The sequence below is a fragment of the Anolis carolinensis genome, chromosome 3 (genome assembly GCF_035594765.1).
Source record: "Anolis carolinensis isolate JA03-04 chromosome 3, rAnoCar3.1.pri, whole genome shotgun sequence".
Taxonomy (NCBI): Eukaryota; Metazoa; Chordata; class Lepidosauria; order Squamata; family Dactyloidae; genus Anolis; species Anolis carolinensis.
Window position 1 is genome coordinate 75386318 of NC_085843.1, and position 22684 is coordinate 75409001.

Here is a 22684-nt window from a genome sequence, read left to right on the forward strand (position 1 = left end):
TTGTTTTGGAAATTTCTTTACTCTGAGCAGGGCACACCATATACATATATCTTTGACCAAATTTCACCAACTGAAAACCTTACTTTGAAATCTTCCATTATCTAAAACACAAATTTGAGGGTTACACTTTTTGCAGATGATCTGTGAATGAGCTTTATAGTAAGGAATTTCCTGTTAACGGAAGGACATTCGACTGAATAGATGGCCACCATGGAGTATAAAAGTCTTCGTAAACAAGATGTAGGCGCAAAATTTTCCTGGCTTTCTTTTCACTTTCTCAGAGACATCAATCTAGTAGTATAGATGCTGTATATAAGAATGCACTTTGTATTAAAAACAATCCATAGTTTACAGTTTAATAAAACTTTACATATGTACAAAATTACACTTCAGGAATGATTTCTATATCCCAGAATTAATGGCAAAACTTTATTTCCCCTCACTTTTTAACTCTTTCACATTATGTTCATTAGCCACAGTCACAGCATGGTCCAGTGCTCGAATACTTGATAGAAGTTTTATTATCTGTTTTATATGCTCCCTAAGAAGAAAAGAAAATAGTCAGCATTTTTAAAAAACGGTTAATATGTGAGAAAGTACTAAATACTCTGGATATTATTTTCAGATACATGCACTTTCTCCCTTGCAGTGAATGGGGTGAAATACTGTTCAAATTTGAAGTCAAAGCATGATCAGTACTCAGCATCAGCACCCTGGCTAATAAAAGATTCTCAAGTAATGTTTGTGGTGATTCATTCATCTTCCAAAAAGATTATATACATACATAGCTACACAAATAAAATAGCCAGATGCTCTCATAACATACTGGCCAGCTAGCCATACCATGGTTTAGGGTTATCATCATCAATTATTTCCATAAAGGACTACTGGAACACACTCTACTCTGGAACTTCTACCATGATTTATAATTCCTTCTACTGGAATGTACAAACATTTTTACACTATACTACTTTGTGCAATGCACTGTACAAAGGAAAACAATACTACACTTGAGAACAGTAGCACCATGCAAGGCAATTCTGAGTACTGTAATGCCGCTTTCGTATTAGGCAACAACTGTCATCCAAGTATGGAAATTTATTTATTTTCTCTCAGTCTTCCCCAATTAGAAGCAGACAGATCATTGCAAGCAGCATATCTGGAGTTCATCCATGCCATGCTGGACTTTATGTAATAAATCACTTTATATGTAATATTTATATATTACATGCCCTTGAGGCATACTCAACTTTTTCAAAATTATGATGTTTATATTCTGAATCAAATATTTTAGAACTTAAGTTATTTGTATAATAATCATGTATTTAGCCAGGTAAATAATATATCATAGTCAATGTCCAATATACCATATATACTCGAGTATAAACCAAGTTTTTCAGCCCTTTTAAAGGCTGAAAAAGTCTCCCTCTGCTCATATTCAAGTGAGGGTACTGGCCAGTTTATATTTGGGTCAGCTTATACTTGAGTATATAGGTAATCAGAGTTGGGCAGTCTTATCTTATTAAAGTCTTATTATCTTAAATTGCAGTTTTATTAAATATTCAAAAACATTTCACTTACTGATGCCTCAATTAATGTAATTTTATTGGTATCTATTTTTATTTTTGAAATTTATCAGTAGCTGCTGCATTTCCCAGCCTCATCTTATACCCGAGTCAAAAAGTTTACCCAGTTTTTTGTGGTAAAATTAGGTGCCTCGGCTTATATTCAGGTCGGCTTATACTCAAGTATATACAGGTAATACTAGAAATGGACTATGGCTCAATCTTCAAGAATGTTTGTAGCAGCAGCCATAAGTTTAAAAGTTGCAAAACGCTAGATGGTGATGAGAAGAGATTGATTTGCAGTATTCTATGATGAATCCATGCCCCTTATCAAGGTATTCTACTAAGAAGTTTCAAAAGATTTTGATAATAAAGCAGCAAAATAGACAGTATTCTGTTGGTTTAATTCTTTCAGGCATTCTAGGTCTGTCGATTTTGTTGAAACTCTGATTTATAATATGGGAAAATGATCTGGGCAGCTGACACAATTCTTTTAGGACCTCTTCCATTAGAAAAAAGTTTTACAACTACTTTGACTAGTTCAAAGGCTAATAGGTTTCCCAGCTTGATGAGGTCCAACCTTTTGAGAACTGTTCTGATCAAATTTACAAGACTGATGATAATATCATATTTGATCCACTCTGGATTCCACATTCTAAACACATACTTTAATCAAGTTCCAGATGTAATCATTTCGATGGCATTGATAAGTTTATCTTGGAGGATGTACACAGTTTGCTTGGAAGTAAAAAGCCAATCACCTATTCCTTAAACCTCTGTCATACTGCTTTATAAGACCTACTGGAGGGGCCAGACCATTAGGAGGTGATAATAGTTCTACATTCTTCTCATTACACTTCTCAATATCAGGGTATCTCTTTGTGGATCACCTGTGTTCCACATTTATGGGGCAGCTACTTTGCTGTATTTATTTACTTTACCACATCTTTTCCCCTATATAGGGATTAAAGGTGACTAGCAATAAATGCCAGTTAAAACAAACAAGACAGATACATTAACATATAAATCTGAAAATCGAATACTGTTAAAACTATTAAACATTTTAAAAAACTGTATTACAATTTGTTTAAAACTTTGAATATTGATCTCCTGGTTTTTTTACACTTCCATTAAAGGTGAGAAGATGAAGCCTTCAAGTTACATAGGGACTGCAACCCTTTTTGAGCAACCAAGTACTTCCACAGCACCTCCAAAGCAAACACACCCCTCTTGTTGGTCAGAAAAAAACCAAAGTACAGCTCCAAAATAGCTCCCCAAATATGACAGTATGAGTGGATCTACCCGCAACTACCTGACACTCCCTCGGTGTGAGGAGGAAACTTGAAACCACCTGGTTTAACATTAAAAGCAAAACACAATTGAAGTTACAACACCATCAGCCTCTGCAGAATGCACTAGTACAGCCTTTGTGGTCGTGGACAAGTAGCACTTGTCCTCCAATGCTGGCCACTGCAGGGTTGCATGTCTCATCAAAATGTTGACACCACCCATTCATGCCATTCTCTTTCTCTGATGTGAAGGAGACTGTAGGAGATTGGGTGCAGTGAAGAAATAAAATGAGGGCCTGTAGACAAAACTAAAACTCAGGTGGACCAAACTAGATGGCAGGAACCATTAGAAGTGCTCTTACCCAGTTTTAGCTGGTGCACTAATTATGCCCTTTCCCATGGAATAATAATAAAAACTTTATTTATTTACCACCCTATCTACCCAAAGGGAATCCAGTCTAGGCCACAGGAACCCATGGTTCACTCATCTTGTGTTTTGTTTAGATCAGTACTAACGTTCTTTACATGTTGCTGCTCTTGGAACATGTTGGGAAACTACAGCAAGTGCAGAAAACTGCAAACAGAATTTGGTTTACTATGAATATTATAAACCATTTAATACTGGTTTTGAAACAACTTTACTGGCTTCCTATTTGTATTCTAGCCCAATTCAAGATGCCACTTGAAACCCACCTCCAGAATCTAACCATTATTTAGGATCAGTTACCTTGCATTTCTTTTTTCTACATCAGAGCTTCCAATGCTATTTCGGTATATCGTATCAGCAAGATGAACAAGGTATCTACAGAGATTTTCTAGATGAGATATTGTTTTATTTCCTTTTAGATTAGTGAACCACTGTTTAGGAAAGCAGCTGATCACCTGGAGAATGAAGGAAAGAGAGAGGTTATGAATGTGATGCCATATTCACTCCTGGGGTAACTCAATTTAATTTAGTGGGGTATACTTCTGAGTTGACAAATCAAGGATTGCATTGTAAAAGTGAAAAACACAATCTGATTATATATAAGATACTCAAGGCAATGTAACTTAAGTGTATAAATACTTGATGCTATTTAGTATCAACAATAGACATCATCATCTACTTTGAGAGGTTCCTTAAGAGGATGCTTACAATGTAAGTAACTTCCAGAGTCCCTGTTAAACTACTAAATTGATTCTTTGAAGTTTGGATGCTTAACTTTCAAGAATTTTTCCACTGGCTTTCATGCCAAAATTGACTGCTGCCAAATCAAATTTGTATAAAAAGCAAGATATAGAAGCTAAGGTAAAATATTAATAAAATCTATTTTATTATTTAACAGCAATAATACATCAAAATTTCTTTCCATGTTGAGTACCACTTATTCAAAATTTCAAAGTGTTCCAAATCCCAACACTTTTGGAAATATAGCATGTACATACCTGTACTGTATTTACAAGGCTAGAAAGAGATGCAAGGATCTGTGAAATGGCAGCCATCCACATATCCTGCCATTTCACAGATCTTTGCGTTTGTCTAGGGCCAAACAAATGAACAGGCATGCAATAGATGCAACCTGAAAAGCAGAAATACGTGGCTGGCAGCTTCGCTATGATTACCATGTTATCATGTGGAATAGACTTGGATAGAAAGAAACTGATGAAAATTCGGGCTCCCGTGATGAAAGCACGGCAGAGAAGGGGCCCTTTCTTGCCATGGGCTCTCCCCTTGGCTAAGGCTGGAGATGGTCAGCAGCAGTTGCAATTATTGTGCCCCGGTGTAAATCACTTTGGCTGAAAAGTGGCAGTAGAGGAACAGCAGCAGCCACCACAGCAGCTGCGGCTTCTGAAAAGTTTGACTGCAAACTGGGCCATGCCATTTTCCACCCTCTTTGCATCTCTCTTTGGAGACAGTGCTGCCCAACGAATGTGTGTCTGTCAAATGGAGTTGTCCTAGATTTGGGGGACCTGAAAATGGTAGTGCACACACTGGTAACCTCAAGGTTGAACTTCTGCAACGCGCTCTACATTGGGCTACCCTTGTATCAAGTTTGGAAACTCCAGCTGGTTCACAATATGGCAACCAGTCTGGTTACAGGAACATAATAATAATAATAACAACAACAAAAACAACAACAACAGTGTCGTATGTTTTCCGGGATGTATGGCCATGTTCCAGAAATATTCTCTCCTGACATTTCGCCCACATCTATGGCAGGCATCTTCAGAGTTTGTGCATCCTCACAACCTCCGAGGATGCCTGCCATAGATGTGGGCGAAATGTCAGGAGAGAATACTTCTGGAACATAGCCATACAGTCCAGAAAACATACCACAACCCTGTGATCCCTGCCATGAAAGCCTTCGACAACACAACAACAACAACAACTTTATATTTGTATCCCGCCACCATCTCCCTACAGGGACTCGGGGCGACTAACATGGGGCCAAGCCCAAATTTCCACAATAAAACAAGATAAAGTACATTCGGAAACAAAAACAAGCATAATCAAACATTGAAATTGCACAGATTAAGCCTAGGAGTGAGCATATTATATCAATCCTAAAGTCACTTCACTGGCTGCCAATTAATTTCCAGGCAAAGTACAAGGTATTGATTTTGACCTTTAAAGCCCTACATAGTTTGGGTCCAGGTTACCTACAGGATCTCCTTCTCCTGTACAATCCACTTCGCACACATAGGTCCTCTGGGGGGCAGCTAGCCCAAACTCGATTGGCAACCACCACCCAGAGGACCTTTTCATCGGCTGCTCCATGATTGTGGAACAACCTGCTGGTAGAGCTCCAACAGCTGGATCAGCTCCTGGAATTTAAGGTACAAGTGAAACCCTATCTCTTCAGGCAGACCTACCCAGACAGTTTTAATGGTGAATTTTAAACTCCACTGAATGCCTTGTTTTTGTTTTTTATATTTTGATACATATTTTATGGAGGTATGTTTTAATATGTGTATTTTACGGAATATTTTAAAATGATTATGTGTTTGTTTATGTTTTAGTAATGTTGTAACCTGCCTCAAGGCATGAGAAGAGGTGGGCAAGAAATAAATAATTATTACAGTAATTGTTATTATTATCTTATTGCCCTATATAATACAGAACACTTCTAATCCCAAGAATCTCAGATAAGGTTATTCAACTTTTATCTACTTTTATGTTTTTTTGTAAAAACATTTCAACCCTTTCAATTCAGTAATTCCCCATCTAAAGAAAAAAGTCCAGTGTAGTATTTTAGGCTGAAAAGGTATTGGCCTGGTGTTCACTCAGTGGACTTCATGATTAATTGGATATTTCAATGTAGATTTCTGACACCCCAAACATCAACTGTGACAGTATTTTTAAAAACATAAATGAGATTACTGAAGTTAAGTGTTGACTTACACTTTGAGCTTTCTTAATACTGTCGTCACCATACTCAGAATTCTGGAAAGCCATGAGAATGTATCTGTTTAGCAAGCCATCTATTGCTAACTCTTGCAGGGTTTTGTTTGAAAGGATTCCATACCACTGCAGAAAGTTTCCCAGTAACTAAGCAAAGAAAATATAAAGTTGAAAGAATTAGTATGACACAGAGAACTGTATGAGCAATTTCAAATCATTATATATATTGAAAAAAACATTACAACCTATATCTCGTGTGTATTACATGAAATTAATCAACTCAAATAGGCATGATTATTTTGTCTCCCCCCCCTCCCCCCCAAGATAACAGGTTATCTGAAACCTATGAAATTATTTACCTACATAAACTAATACTTTTGGTGGGGTGACCAACATACATTGCTCCAGATATTGCTAACCAACTACAAGCATTCTATATACTAGCTATGGTTGATGCATTTTAGAAGTTCAGCAACATGTAGAGAGCCACGTTTGCACATCCCCAATTGAAGTTGCATGGTCCAATCAAAATTAAGCAGAGGGGGATCTTACTAATACCTAGGTTTTCAAGTTATGCATGCAATTTCTTCTTTCCTCCAGCAATAAGCCCCTTTTCTAGAAATCTGCCAGCTGCAAAACATTTAACTTTTTAGTACTTCAGCCAGCAGAGAAGTAGGCACTTACATGCTCAATTACTGAACAGATATACCTGCAAATTTGCTCTCAAATTTACATCAGAGATAAGCTATCAGAATTTGAGAGTACTTTGAACATTTGACATGTTACCGTACTAATCAAAGCAGAAGTATCTGGATGGGACTAGGGTGTTAAATTACTTCCAGAGGAGCAAATAGTTCTACTAGTGATACACGGAGAGTTGCTTCTATAAGAGTTATAGAAGTACAGAATTATAGATATGTTGTTACTGAAAACCAGCTGGTTTTTGGAATAATGAAGAGGTAATAAAGTTACATTAAAAGCAATGTAATAAGAGTAAAGTTACTTTATACTAAGTAGCAGTTATTTTAAAATATACATTAAAGTCATAAAATTATGTAAAAGGCCATAAAGTTCTAAGACACTCTCTTATTAATCTTCAGGTATTTTCCCCCAATATATACAGGAAATATAAAAGTAAAAGGTAATGCAAGAAGTAGCCTTTTCATCATCAGAATGAATAATGAGTTCCTTTTTAAAACTATAATGAGCAACAGAAGAAATTACTTTTGAAAAACAATTTCCCAAGTCCTCAATTACTCAGTCTGAAATATCCAAATTACACTTTTTTTCTTTTACTTTAGCTCAAAAATTGATAATTCGTTAAATAGTTCTTGAGCTTTTATAAACCTTCCAAAATGCATTTTCTTTAACTGATAGAAATATTCATATTAACTATATGTAACAATTGACACTTCCTAAAATTAAAGAAAAAGCTCTAAGCCTGGCTTGCAACAAATCCTTTTCCTTGTTCTGCTTGTGTAAGTTATCTACCCAAACAGCCTGGCATGACGTAGCACATGCTGATCAAGATGATTCCATAGACTCTGAAGATGCTTCTCACATGCATGTGAAAAGAGAAAGACCATGAATTGCAATTTTCAGTTTCAAAGTGATCTAAAGACACAGGTTTGGATAATGAATGTTTTCCTACCAACTAAAGTGAATTAATTTTAGCCAGTGTTCTTCAGTTTCCCATTATTGATACACGCATTCCTTTTCTTACCTTAACAGAAGACCAGAACTGACGCTGAAAAAATAAATAAGGTCCAGAATTCTTGTTTTCCAATACACTGAAAAACAAAGACATTGTAAGTTTTATTGGTACAAAAATTACTGTGATTATTCAAGATCATAATATTAAAGGTTCTGCAAATCTAATCTATGAACACCTTTGAAAATCAGTGAAGTTGAAAGAGGAAAAACGAGCTTACCTTTTAGGATACAGTGGCATGAATACATCATCATCTAATGTTCTCCTCATTCTAAGTAAAAGGCCTTTTAGCAATGTCTGAAAGAGTTCAAATTTAACAGAGATTTTTACAGAATGCTTTCAAAATACACTTTCTAACAAATCCAGGGCTACCACAAACATTTTCTTTCTAACTAGTTCCCTGATTTTCATAAAACAACAAGAGTTTTTAAAAAATCATAGATGCATTACATTAAACAAGTCTTTTATGAACTTTAGGGATCAGGCTTCAATAAGACTTCTTCCCACATTGATTAGCATCCTGTCACTAACATATGAATGTGTACATTATCCATACACATGTTTATTTGTGATCACTGTGGAGGTCGGCATTCACTTTTCCCTCTACATACACCACCCCTTCCTATATCCATGCCATGTGTGGTAGGGAGTAGAAGGAAGGGGCCAGCAGTGTCTGGATATGTCTCCCAAGGCAGATGCAAAGAGACTGATAAGTTACTGGAACTTCCAGAGGACTCAGTGACTGAGGTAATTTCTTCACATCTGGCTATGAGGACATGGCCAGACATTGTTGTGACCCTTCTTGCTCCCTCACCAGGTATAAATAGGTTGTGGGTCTGGGGTGGTAGGTAAATGGCTCAGTATAGCAGTAGCTCTAGTTTTGAAACTGCACTGAACAGCTAATCATCAAATCAAATTACTTCTAAACCAAGAGGACAGCAAGAGTGGCTGCTTTCCCCATGTTTGACTTTTTCCATACTCCTCTTTATTCTTCATTTTCTGGCAAAGGAGGGTTAATGGACTTCTCTTAGAAGCCATGGGACATATAATTACACTGGCATGGTTGTCACGACCCAGGCTACAGAGCACCAATAACCATACGCAGAGGCCAGATTCTATCTAATATCTTTATTAAGGAAATATATAAAGTTAGTAAAAGCAAATGTAAAAGTTAGTCCAGAAGCAGACCTTTCAGGAAAGGTCAAATTTAGTCCAAAGAAACAATGTCCAATATGAAATATTAAGGTCCAAAGTTGTAATCCAATAACCGAAACACTCACTTTGCCAGGCAAAGTGAGGGGAGATGACAAGGTCCTTTAGTCCATGAACTTGAGCAAGGCTAGGAAATAACTTGATACTTGAAACAAGGCTTGAAACGTGGAACAAGGTAACGAGGAACAAGAACAAGGTCCGTGGAATAACTTGGTAAAATCCGTGAAACAAGGCAAGGTTTAGTCCTGGGAAACAAGGCAAGGTCCGTAGGTAAACAAAGGCTGGGAAACAGGAGCGAAGGCTGGAAACAAGGCAAGGCTTGAGCAGGAACGAGGCTTGAATCGGAGCGCGCTGTCCAAACACAACTCGCTCCGGAGGCTGACGAATTGACTCCGCGAAGTTACTACGCGGGTAAAACACCTATATAGAGTCTAACTTTCCCACCGAAGCAGTTCTCTGGGAACCAGAAACGAAAGCTAAACTCTGAGACCAGATGTTTGACTCCTTAAAGATTCTCACGAAAAGCAGACTTAATTGGGTACATTCTTAGCTGCTATCCTCGCACTCCTGCGCGAAGCTGCTTCCAAACCCCTCTGTTGTTTACAAAACTCATGGCGAGAGAACACGGGAGATGTAGGCTCAGGGTTTGTTTGACATACTTCTGGGACACAACTTTCTTGCAGGTGCAAGGTTCCCAGATCTGCCTGGGAAAGATCTGACTGAGAAGATTCCAGTTCTGACTGGGAAGGTAAAAAACCCAAGTTTTCTTCTTCATCAGGCATTACAATGTCATGAGCAGGACTACAAGGCCCATGAGTCATCACACTATCCCCCTCCTCAAGGCCCCTCCCAAACTGGGACTCTCTCCCCGAGGCGCGAGGTCGTGGTTTGGCGGGATAGGTCTGATGAAAGCGACGGGTTAGATCAGGAGCATGGACTGTGGAGGCGTCTTCCCAAGAGCGTTCCTCAGGGCCAAAACCCACCCAGTCAATGAGATATTGCAGGCGGCGGCGGTGAAAGCGAGAATCCAAAATGTCTTGAACCTCGAACTCGTCCTCCCCATCCACCAAAATAGGGACAGGGGCCGGCCGGTCTACATCTGGTCGCACACCATCCGCCGGAAGGAGCAGGGAGCGGTGAAACACTGGGTGAATGCGCATTGAACGCGGAAGTTGGAGTTTGAAAGTCACGGGGTTTAATTGCGCCACCACTGGATAGGGGCCAATGAAACGGGCATCTAACTTCCGGCAAGGGCGATGGGAGGGCAAAAAGCGAGTGGACAGAAAAACCCGATCTCCTACCTTGATTTCGGGGCCCGGCTGGCGATGTTTGTCCGCGTGACGTTTATAGTCCTTCTTGGCTTGTTCCAGTTGCTGGAGCAAAAGTTGTTGCACCGCTGTGAGTTCCTGCAGCCAATCTTCTGCTGCGGGAACTTCTGAAGTTTCAATGACAGGGGGAAAGAAACGTGGATGGAAGCCGTAGTTTGCAAAGAACGGCGTTTCTTTTGTAGAAGCCTGGACTCCATTGTTGTAGGCAAATTCCGACAGTGGTAACAGAGAAGCCCAATTGTCCTGTTGGTAGTTTACATAACAGCGAAGGTACTGTTCCAAAGTGGCGTTGGTGCGCTCCGTTTGCCCATCCGTTTGGGGATGATGAGCTGAAGATAAACGAGAGTCTATGCCCAATAGTTTTTGTAGTGCCTTCCAGAAACGAGAGGTGAATTGGGATCCACGGTCTGTGACCAAACTTTTGGGCAATCCATGTAGTCTGAAAACATGTTGGAGGAATAAATCTGCAGTCTCTTGGGCCGTGGGAAGACCTTCACAGGGAATGAAATGGGCTAATTTGGTGAAAAGGTCCACCACCACTAGGATCGTGGTGAATCCGCAGGAAGGTGGTAAGTCAGTGATAAAATCCGCAGAAATTATTTCCCATGGGCGAGATGGGTTAGGAAGGGGGTGTAGAAGCCCTGAGGGCTTCTCCCTTCTTATCTTGGAGCGCTGGCATACTGGGCAGGTGTTAACATATTTTTCCACATCCTTGCGGATCTTGGGCCACCAGAAATCTCTTAGGATCAAATGCATGGTTTTAAATAGTCCGAAATGCCCTGCTGGTTTGCAGTCATGACACAGACGAAGTGCTTTTTCCCTGCCCGGTCCGGGTGGGATATAAACATGATTTCTATAGCAAAGCAGTCCATCTTTAAGCGAAAAGGGAAAATGCAGACCTTGACGAAGTTGGTCCTGCGCCCAGGCATCTGCTTGCTGACTAGCCCTGATTTCTTGAGCACAGATGGGCCCTGGAGTAGAGGGAGTTGAATCAATGGGAGTGGATTTGGTGTTCCCCACTGTGAGCGTGGCAAAGTTCTCGGGTTGTAGTAGTTGGGATTCAAAGGTCTCCTTGCGTCCTGCAGCGTATTCCGGTTTACGTGACAGGGCGTCTGCTTGCTTGGTTTGGGCTGGGGTCACATAATGAATCTGGAAGTTGAAACGTTCAAAGAACAAAGCCCAACGTTGCTGCCTTTGATTTAGCTTGCGGGCAGTTCTTAGATGTTCTAGATTCCGATGATCAGTGTGGACTTCAATGGGAAATTTGGCCCCTTCTAGCCAATGTCTCCAAGTTTCAAAAGCTGCCTTTATGGCTAATAGTTCTTTTTCCCAAATGGTATAGTTCCTCTCTGGTGCGGTTAGTTGACGAGAATAATAGGCACAAGGATGAAGGTGATCTCCCACCGGTTGTAGGAGCACAGCCCCAATTGCCACATCAGAGGCGTCCGCTTGCACCACAAAAAGGGTTTCAGGATCTGGATGCTGAAGGATTGGCTGGGATGTGAATAATTTCTTTAGTTGCTGGAACCCTTTCTCTGCTTGATCAGTCCAGCGGAAGGGCTGTTTTCCACGGATGCAGCTAGTGATTGGGTCAGACCAGCGGGCAAAATCTGGAATGAACTTGCGGTAATAGTTCGCGAACCCCAAGAATCGCTGCACCTCCTTCTTGTTAGTTGGCGCCCGCCATTCCAATACTGCTGAAACCTTGGCTGGATCCATGGAGAGCCCTAGAGGCGAGATACGGTATCCAAGGAAATCTACCTCTTGTAGATCAAAAGCGCATTTTTCCAGCTTGGCATAAAGTCCATGATCCCGCAATCGTTGTAACACCATTTTGACGTGGTTCTCATGTTCTGATTGTGATCTAGAAAACACCAAAAAATCGTCCAGGTAGATTATCAAGAACCTATCTAGATAGTCCTGGAAAATGTCATTGACAAAATGCTGGAACGTTGCGGGAGCTCCGCATAATCCATAATTCATAACTCGGGACTCGAATAATCCGAATTTGGTCTGGAAGGCGGTCTTCCACTCGTCCCCTTCTCTGATGCGAACTAAGTTGTAAGCTCCCCGAAGATCCAGCTTGGTGTAAACCTTGGCTCCTCGAAGTCGGTCTAGTAGATCCGAGATTAAGGGCAGGGGATAGCTGTTCCGCTTGGTGATATTATTCAATGCTCTGTAGTCCACCACCAAGCGTAATTCCCCTGACTTCTTCTTCACAAACATCACTGGGGAGGCGGCTGGGGATTGAGAGGGTCTGATGAATCCCTTGCGAAGGTTTGTCTCTATGAATTCCCTGAGAGCTTCTTGCTCTGGTTCAGTCAGGGAGTAGAGATGCCCTCGCGGGATCGGGGCCCCCTCCACCAAGTCAATGGCACAGTCATAAGGTCTATGTGGGGGTAACTTTTCGGCTTCTTTTTCATTGAATACATCCCAATACTCGGAGTACTTCTTTGGCAAGGTGATAATGGGCTCGGTGTCTGTGGCATGGCAGACCTTGGCTACGAGGCAATGGTTTTGGCAGTACTTTGAAGCAAACTGCAGTTCTCTGTTGGACCAGCAGATGCTTGGGTCGTGAAGCGTCAGCCATGGAATCCCCAAAATCACAGGGAAATGGGGAACCTCAGTAACAAAGAAGGAAATCTCTTCCATATGTTCCCTTATCCACATCCTGGTGGGTTCCGACCACTGGCTTACGGGGCCCGTCTTGAGAGGGCGGCCATCGATGGCTTGCACCACACGGGCATTCTTGAAGTCATGATATTGTAATCCCAGAGAGTCGGCATACTCTCTATCAATGAAATTGTTGGTAGCTCCTGAGTCTATCATGGCGTGGATCATGACGGGTCCCCTTTTTGCTGACCATAAGGTGACCACTAGAAGGAACAGGACCCCGGTTGGCGGCTCTTGAACGGGTTTCTTGACCGGGTTGGCGAGCCTCTCTACGCCCGGTCGTTGGCTTCCCCCGCCGGCTGTGTGCCAGCCGCCTCAGACGCCTTCGTCTCCGTGGAGGACGCCGCCGCAAGACGGGCGGCGGGCTTCCCTTTGGCTGGGCACTCTCTGGCGAAGTGGCCCCCATTCCCGCAATACCAGCAGAGATTTAGGCGTTGGCGGCGGGGCCTTCTCGGCGGCATCTAATCTGGGACGCCCATTGCCCAACTGCATCGGCACCTCCTCGCTCCCTCTGGGGTATGGGGATGGTGGTGGGGGTCTCCACACTGGACGCGGCTGAACGCTGGCGGGAGCGGGGGGTTTTGCCCCAGCTCTACCGCTCTGGCCTCGTACCCACTGTTTTCTGTTGGCAATCATGACTTCAGCCCGTAAACATTGATCGATGAGTGCTTCCAGCGTTTGGGGAGGATCCACCTTGGAGATTTCCTCCAGCATTTCAATGTTGAGACCCTCCCGAAATTGTCCTCTGAGGGCAACATCGTTCCAGCCGGTGTTGTGGGCCAGCACTCGGAACTCGGCTATGTACTGAGACATGGGTCTGTCTCCTTGGAAGAGGCGGCGGAGTTTGTGCCCGGCGGCCTCCAAATTGTCCTCGATTCCCCAGGTCGCCTTAAGGTGGTCCAAGAAGTGTTGCGCTGACCTTAGATGTGGGGAGGCTTGGTCGAACAGAGCCGTCGCCCAGTTAGCCGCTGGCCCGTCTAGGAGACTGTAAATCCACGCCACCTTGATGTCTTCCTGGGGAAACTCGGCATCACGGGCCTCTAGATAAGCTTGGCATTGGCGACGGAAAACATGAACCTTAGAAGCTTCTCCAGTAAACTTGGTTGGCAACGCCATGGCCGGAAGACGGATTCCGCGTTCCTTCAAACCCTTTATTTCCCCATCCTGTGCATTGAGCTTATCACGGATTCGGTCCACCTCATCCTTGTCGATGGTGTAGGTAATCGGCTGGCCGCTCGGCCCAGGTACGGTTCCGGTGGACATTCTGGCCGAGGTTAATTGGTGCTTAGGGTGGCGGAGTCAAACTGTCACGACCCAGGCTACAGAGCACCAATAACCATACGCAGAGGCCAGATTCTATCTAATATCTTTATTAAGGAAATATATAAAGTTAGTAAAAGCAAATGTAAAAGTTAGTCCAGAAGCAGACCTTTCAGGAAAGGTCAAATTTAGTCCAAAGAAACAATGTCCAATATGAAATATTAAGGTCCAAAGTTGTAATCCAATAACCGAAACACTCACTTTGCCAGGCAAAGTGAGGGGAGATGACAAGGTCCTTTAGTCCATGAACTTGAGCAAGGCTAGGAAATAACTTGATACTTGAAACAAGGCTTGAAACGTGGAACAAGGTAACGAGGAACAAGAACAAGGTCCGTGGAATAACTTGGTAAAATCCGTGAAACAAGGCAAGGTTTAGTCCTGGGAAACAAGGCAAGGTCCGTAGGTAAACAAAGGCTGGGAAACAGGAGCGAAGGCTGGAAACAAGGCAAGGCTTGAGCAGGAACGAGGCTTGAATCGGAGTGCGCTGTCCAAACACAACTCGCTCCGGAGGCTGACGAATTGACTCCGCGAAGTTACTACGCGGGTAAAACACCTATATAGAGTCTAACTTTCCCACCGAAGCAGTTCTCTGGGAACCAGAAACGAAAGCTAAACTCTGAGACCAGATGTTTGACTCCTTAAAGATTCTCACGAAAAGCAGACTTAATTGGGTACATTCTTAGCTGCTATCCTCGCACTCCTGCGCGAAGCTGCTTCCAAACCCCTCTGTTGTTTACAAAACTCATGGCGAGAGAACACGGGAGATGTAGGCTCAGGGTTTGTTTGACATACTTCTGGGACACAACTTTCTTGCAGGTGCAAGGTTCCCAGATCTGCCTGGGAAAGATCTGACTGAGAAGATTCCAGTTCTGACTGGGAAGGTAAAAAACCCAAGTTTTCTTCTTCATCAGGCATTACAATGTCATGAGCAGGACTACAAGGCCCATGAGTCATCACACTGGTTCACCAGCCCTGTTTTAACATTGTTTTAAAGCCTGTATTTCAAAAATACCCCTGGCTACTTGGTTTTCCCTCCACATTTGATAATTTGGGCCCCTAAAGGGTCACAGGAATAGAACCATGGCCCCACACCTACTGATGTCACTGAACCCTTGTCCAAAAATGATAAAATACTGTCCTGGACATTTCATTCAAATTAAATAAAATTTAAATTTCACTGATTGTTCCTTTAAAGTAGTTTAATTGCAGCCAGATTATTACATTTCTCTTTTTAAAAATTGCAGTAAAAACCAAGTTCAAAACTAAAGCAATATATGCTTTAAATGACTAAATAAAGGCACTTTTCCATTATAGTGGCCTGGAGTCTCATACAAGACAGCGGCAGATACAGTTTGGGATGCTTTCTAACTTCATTTTTTTGCCTTTGTTCCCAGTAGACTCATGGTCACTGTGGGATGTCCTTGTTTTTATCTACATAACTTCTTACATAACATCCGAAAGCAAACTGTAGAAACTGTGATCTCAACTGTTTCTTCATCTTGCATGCTATTTAACCATCTCTGCCTGATTTAAAAAAAACTACTGTCATGTACTTTGCGCCCATTTGGTTGCCTGATATAAAATATCACAATTTTGTTTTTGTTTGGTTTATTTTTTCCTTTAAGAAAGTATCCTTTCTTCTCCCGATGCCCAGCTTATCCAACATGGGAATTACTGAAAACAGAATAAAGAGCAGAGGTCCTGGAATCCAGCCTCCAGCTAGTCTTACTACATGGAATGCAGAAAGTATCGAAGGCTATACTGGAGAGGCAACCAACAGGACTAGAAAGGGGTAGTTACAGTTTATATTAAAGAATAAAGAGAAAAGCTTGCATGGTTTGAATTCTGCTGACAAGCTGTAGGTTTTCCATTCCTGCGTTAAAAATCTACAATCCCATCTGATATTTGTACATCTACCCTCAACTGCATCTACTACAAGTGCCACAGCACTTTTTCTCTGTGAAATGGTATGTAACTACCTGTAACAAAGCACTTCAAACTCGAAAAAGCAAGGCTAGTCCTTCTAGCAATAAAGTTTTACCGTTCTGCTTTGTACTTTACCACATTTGGAATGATCCATGAAGAACACAGATAAATGCTGCAAGGAACAACCTACCAATAAAATTAAGCAAATGTTTACCTGTGTGTTTTTGTTTTCTGCATGCACCACAGAAGGATAGCCATTAACTAGTTTCTGGGTAATCGCTACCATCCTTGATGTCTGTGTTGTAGAGAAAGGGTCCCATACATTTTCTGCAAGGACTAGCAAAAAAAAAAAGTATTGTAACTGAAAGCTAGATACCAAAATCCAACTATTGTTAAACATAATATTAAAAATGTTTATTTTCAATACTGCATTTTTATAAATGTACCTGTTAATTTAGGTAGGAGAACTCTTTCCACAATAGTTGGTAATAGTGAAACATCAGCATCATCTTTGTCTTGATCATTTTCTTCACATCCATAAAATAGCAAGGATTCAAACCACAACATACTCTCAAAATCTTGGCACTTGCCCTATTAAAATAAATGCAAGCATCAACTGGACGTTTTAACCAAAAGAAAAATGATTTGCGAACGCCTCCTAGTTGAAATGTTTAGGCTTTGTGCTCCATCAGAACATTTTTGCAAAGCTAACACTGTATCTTGTTTTGTGAATGCATGGAAATCAGATTGCTTTACTGCATTATCTATTTGCAAAAGCCACTTCATTGGAAAAACACCACTCTGTTCTCTAAGCCAGAAGTGGAAAACTATATCTAAATGGGAGTGGGAAATCTGCATAACTTTCCACTAAGCCCTTACAGGCTTAATGACATTGTTATTTACCAAAGATCAATAGTAAAGGTGAGCCTGCCCATTCTCATTGCCTCTCCACCCAAAGAAGGGCAGAAGTTGGCAACAACATTGCTGCATCCAGCCCCACAGTGGATTGTATGGGCTGAAGGAGGGATTTCTGCTAGACCATTTCAGCTCGATATTGTTAATTGGCACTGTTTTTCTTCACCACTGGCTATGCTGGCAAGGGATACTGGCAATTGGTTGAAGAATATCCAGAGGGTCAGACAAATCTCACCGAATTAGCCTCTCAGCAGACCAGACATGGCTTAGGAACTGAGGTTCCTTTCCCTTCCTCTAAGTAGACTAAATAAACAGCTGGCTCAGGCATATCATGTAGACATTTCTCGCCAATTAATAATTACATTTATAGAATGATGCTTAGATAAAACAAATCATGGATTAAAATTGCAAATTTCATTGCAGAATTTAAATGAGGCATCTAATCAATTCAAAGTCATTTCACAGGGTTATACCATTATTCTTTAATCATTTTGCTTTGTTCAAGAAACTGAACATCTTAGGAAACATTCTCACCTCCAAAGGATTCCAGGTAAGTAACTGAAGTCTTATTAAAGGATTTAACAGCTTGGGTAAACAAAGGCCTATGTAAGCATCCTTATAAGTAGATAAATACTTAGAACGCCAGGCTTCAAACTGTGACTTGATGCAGTCAATAGAGGAAAAGTTTTCTAATACATCTTCAAAAACTTTGCTGGACTCCTTCAAAATACGATCTAGAAAAGAAATATTTCATTATCATAAACAGCCTCTCCTTGTTTGCTAAGACTTTCCTTTTTTTGTACAGGATTTAAGTGTACAATGTAGTTTAATAAACAAATTATCAATTTATTGATTTATTGCATTTATATTCTGCCTTTCTCTCAAAGTGAGATCCAGCAAGTGAACTGTAAAGAAGACATTAACATCTGAACAAATTGTATTTCCAAACAAGTTACTCTTACAGAAATGAAGGGAAACTGAGGAGAGAATGGGGTGGCAGACTGGAGCATGCACATTTTGGAAAGGAGATGGAATTTCCCTCCAAGGTTACTCAACTCTGGAACATTTGGAATACAGGTGCTAAGAGCACTATGCAAGGCACAGAGACCATGAAGGAGAACCTTTTTCTTTCAAAAGAAGTAACTGTTGTAGTTTTTTTGTTAAAAAAACAACAACTGGTTTTGTTATTATCCTTAGATATTCAATGTACAAGCAGCATTTTCACTCGATTTATGGAACTTAAATTTATTATTTTATAACTTATTTTATGGGTTGATCTCTCAGTGGAATAGCCACTTAAAAAATACAATCGCCCATAAACCATTACATCATCTTCGGCGCCTGCCAGTTCCCCTTTTGCGCATGCGCCTCCCTCTCGTCGGCATCCAGAGTGGCCTGGCTGGACGCCGACGAGAGGAAGGGCACATGTGCAAAAGGGAAACTGGCAGGCACCGCCACTCAGAAAAAACCCGCAAAGCAGTGAGAGAGCGAAAAGCGAACTGCAAAGTAGGGAGGGAACACTGTATATTGAACCATCAAAAAGCAAAGACATCACTATCTCAGCTACTTATGTGGACAATTCCTGATTTTGGAATATTTCAGAATTTCAGAAATGGGATATCCAACCTGTATTTTAACAATTATGGTAATTTCTAATATTAATATGAATAATCCAACCTCGTTCCATATTAAAGTTTGTAGTATCTGTTGAGGTTTCTTCATCATCACTAGAAAGGCCTTCAAGGTGATCAGCCATCTTCCCAGATTGTTCTCTAGCAAGCCTACGACGAGCTCTGTTGAAAAAAAAACATAACATTGTGGGTGCTATATTAAGTCACTGACTATTCATTAGCAATTAAGGATATGCAATACTCTAAGACACATGTATAAACTTGCAAGGCCCAAAACTGGCCCGCCATGTCATTTTAGCTAAAAATTGTATTTCATGTTGGGAAGTGGGAACTGGTGGTCCGTGAACTATGAACACAAGCCACTGGCTGTGAGTCCCTGACAGATTTTCATAAAAAGAAAACAACAAACAAACAAAGGGCTCAAATATGGTAAAAGTCACTGCTGTTTCTGCACAAGATAACTTGAAATGCACTTATATAGAAAAAGGTTCAATAATGTTTTACCTTCTGGCTTCCCTTTCTGCAGTCCTTCTTTTTACATGTTCTTGGTACAGTGTTCTATCTCGTCCAAAAGAATCTAGATTTGGTGCCATCAATGCTTTACCTATAAGTTTACAAATACTGAAATTAGGATTTCTGTTCCTGCTAAAAGAAGCATAACTTTAAGTGTGAATGTATGCATACGTGAGTATATGTGATAGAGCAAGTCTCAATAGATCTATAACCCTCACTCTCCCTCCCAGAGATAAAAAAACCCAATGGCAGGTGATTTATCTTCTAAAAATATTTTCAATTTGGTGGGGAAAAAAATCAGTGTCCTCATTACCATGTGCAAAGCAAATTTTAAAAAGACAAAGCCACCATCATAACATTACTCTCGCCTTTTCTGAAAACAGAAATGCTTAGAATATATTTATAATACAAACTTGTATTAGAAAAAACAGTGTTCAACATTTATAAAAAGAGAGAAAGAATAATAAGCTTTCAGCACATCTAAAACAGGTCAGATGTCTCATCCTGGTGAGTCACACTGACAAATAACAGACATTAACAGATTTTCAAGTCATGTTATCAGTACTGAAATAGGCTACCTGATAGCAAATGGTTGCCATATAGTATACATTCAAAAACAACAAAAAATCTGAAGCTGGAAACACTGAAGAGGAGGGGACTACTGGATAACCATAATTTAGCAGTCTGGGACCCAAGAGTGCCAACTGCTTGAAGCCACCATGTCTTGTTTGATTTTAGCAATTGAGCAAGACTGGGCCTGGTTAACACTGAATGGGAAACCAGTCATGTCAAGGACAGAATTCAGCGTGAAATCCGGAAGAACCTCTGCAATCAGGATTGATAATACTGGGCAATATGGGCCACAGGTCTGAATCGGCATAAGGCTGCTTCCTATACTCCTACAAATGCACAATATTTGACAGGAAATGTTATAACTGCTTTCAATGTATAGTTTGCATAATTTTTTTCTTCTTGGTGAAGAATTACTTGTTTTATTCAGATCCAATATTTAAAATAGGAAAGTCATGGTAAACAGTAGCAAACAAATGTTTGCTCCTAAAAAACCAGAAAGCAACATTTTTGGGAGGGAGATTACTGGCAGAACAGTCTACATTCTCTTCAGGTTTATAGAACATTCTGTAAAACACTTTTGGTGATGAACTAAAGATTGCATATAATCACATTAAAAACTGCTTTTTTAAAAAGAAATTAAAGCAAGACGGCACTGCTTTCCATTACCACAGGACAGAAAATAGGAAAGGCACCTTATAGTTTGAACTATGCATTTTTTTTCTACCACAGTTAAACCAGACACTTTGTAGCTTTTAAATTTAAAACTGCAGTAAATAAACAAGGTTGTTTAATGAATAATAAAAACCTTCAAGATGGACTGACTTGAATGGCTTGAAAACTCCGAAGATTCATCTTTAATATCATCTTGTCGTCTTTGGACAAGGCGGGAGGCTCGCTGTTTGTACAGCTGGTGCATTGATGATTCGAGTTCGTTTATCAGGATCACCTGTAAAAATACAATACTCCGTAATAAAAAAATCTTCATGTGCATAACTGGCTGGGATGCCACACTATTCCAAAGTGTACGGCTGCATTTTTAGCTGCGACACTTTCTTTTATTGTTATTTTCAATTATGCATTATTTTGCTCAAGAAAAATGTATAGAAAAGCATGACAGGTTATTTCGCTGAAAGCAAAACGACAGGCCTGTAAAGAAGTCCAGAGAAGTAAGCAGATTACAAGAACATTATGTTTTCAAATTATTTGCTCACATGTTTCACTTGGACTAGACTTAAAAGGGGGAAAATGAACTCCTACTCCAACCCAAACCTTCCTAATTACTCCAAAGTCAAGTATGAATGCAGCACCTTTTCAAAGGAATTTGAGGATTTAAAAATAAATATACCACTCATAACAGATGACATTCATCAAGTATTTTTAGGGTAACATCAAAGTTGTGCAAATAGAGGTTGACTCACATATACCCTCCCCTGAAATTACCTATGTCCTCCAAATGCACATCCAGAAGGCTTTTAATGTTGAAATACAGAACTCAATAAAAGCTATGTTACTGGGCTTCAATGGGAGAAAGGAATTGGTCAAAACTGGGTGCCAGCACCTTGCACTGCCCACATAAGGTTTTTGATTCAGAAATACCCATCTCCCACTGCAGCCTATAAGGCAAATTTCACAACGTTCCCAATTTTTTGTGGAGGCTTTTAGAAGGAATCAGGGAGAAGGGAAGATTTATTGTGCGAGCCTGACATCTACCCATTTGTGGTTGTATTCTGTACCTTCCAGTCATTTCAGATTTTTGGAATCCCTAAGGCAAACCTATCACATGATTTTCTTGTCAGAAATGAGTACACAATGCCTTCCCATACAACCTGAATTTTATTCAACTGAGTACAATAAAAGTTCATTAACGTTGTTGAGGCAAAATCACATTAAAATCAAATTTCCAATCATATGGAAAATCTCAAAGTTGGGTTTTAATTCATTTTACTTTGTCTGAGTGTAACGTTTGTTTTAATGCAAGTACTACTGACTTCAATGGGCCCTATGTTCAAGTAAAGGTGCATTTTGCCCATCAAGAACAATGTTGAGACGAGTGCAATTGAATAACTTTTGGGGGAGGGGGCATTTGAAAATCATTTGTTCTGATGACATTTAGAAGCAAGTCTGCTTATGACTGCAGACACACTTAGGATTGATTGTGTAATTTCCTTAAAATTCTACAATGCACTCAAAAAGGTTAACAACAAACCCTGGCTTTTTGCATCATTTCTGATGACAGAGTCCTGATTCAGAATCGATTCTGGAAATTTTTAAGGTATTTCAAATGATGAGATATTCTGCCGTCTGCCTATTTCTCATTCTGGACTTGGAAGTTATTTAAGAATTTACTATCCAACTGATTTAAAAACTGCTACAGCCCAACTGTTTGATATCTTAATCTAGCCACAATTCATTTTCCAATTCCAGTCCCAGCCAAGTAATTTGGAAATTATTTTAACAGCAATATTAAAAATATTGTTCTGTATTATGGCAGAGACTTCCCAATGATTTCATAAACGTATTTTAATTAAATACACAAAAGCCAGAACTAGTTTCCTTTTAACTGAAGTGGGGGAAAAACCAGAACATTTTAAGAGAAAATATTCCCATGAACTTGCACATAGTAAATTCAGATCAATATAATAAAAT

General features: G+C 40.4%; 1 protein-coding gene across 1 annotated transcript in view; it reads right to left on the reverse strand.

Annotated features, from left to right (window-relative positions):
- The window catches only part of paxbp1 (PAX3 and PAX7 binding protein 1), a 40798-nt gene continuing 18114 nt past the window's right edge, over positions 1–22684 (reverse strand). The window contains exons 8-18 of the mRNA XM_003219034.4: positions 20861–20984; positions 19457–19556; positions 18999–19114; positions 17856–18055; positions 16853–16997; positions 16621–16742; positions 8168–8244; positions 7960–8026; positions 6237–6383; positions 3582–3736; positions 1–541 (exon numbers count right to left, since the gene is read on the reverse strand). Of these exons, the coding sequence (XP_003219082.3) occupies positions 430–541; positions 3582–3736; positions 6237–6383; positions 7960–8026; positions 8168–8244; positions 16621–16742; positions 16853–16997; positions 17856–18055; positions 18999–19114; positions 19457–19556; positions 20861–20984 (1365 nt within the window). The 3' untranslated portion in view covers positions 1–429. The remainder of the gene's footprint in view (positions 542–3581; positions 3737–6236; positions 6384–7959; positions 8027–8167; positions 8245–16620; positions 16743–16852; positions 16998–17855; positions 18056–18998; positions 19115–19456; positions 19557–20860; positions 20985–22684) is intronic.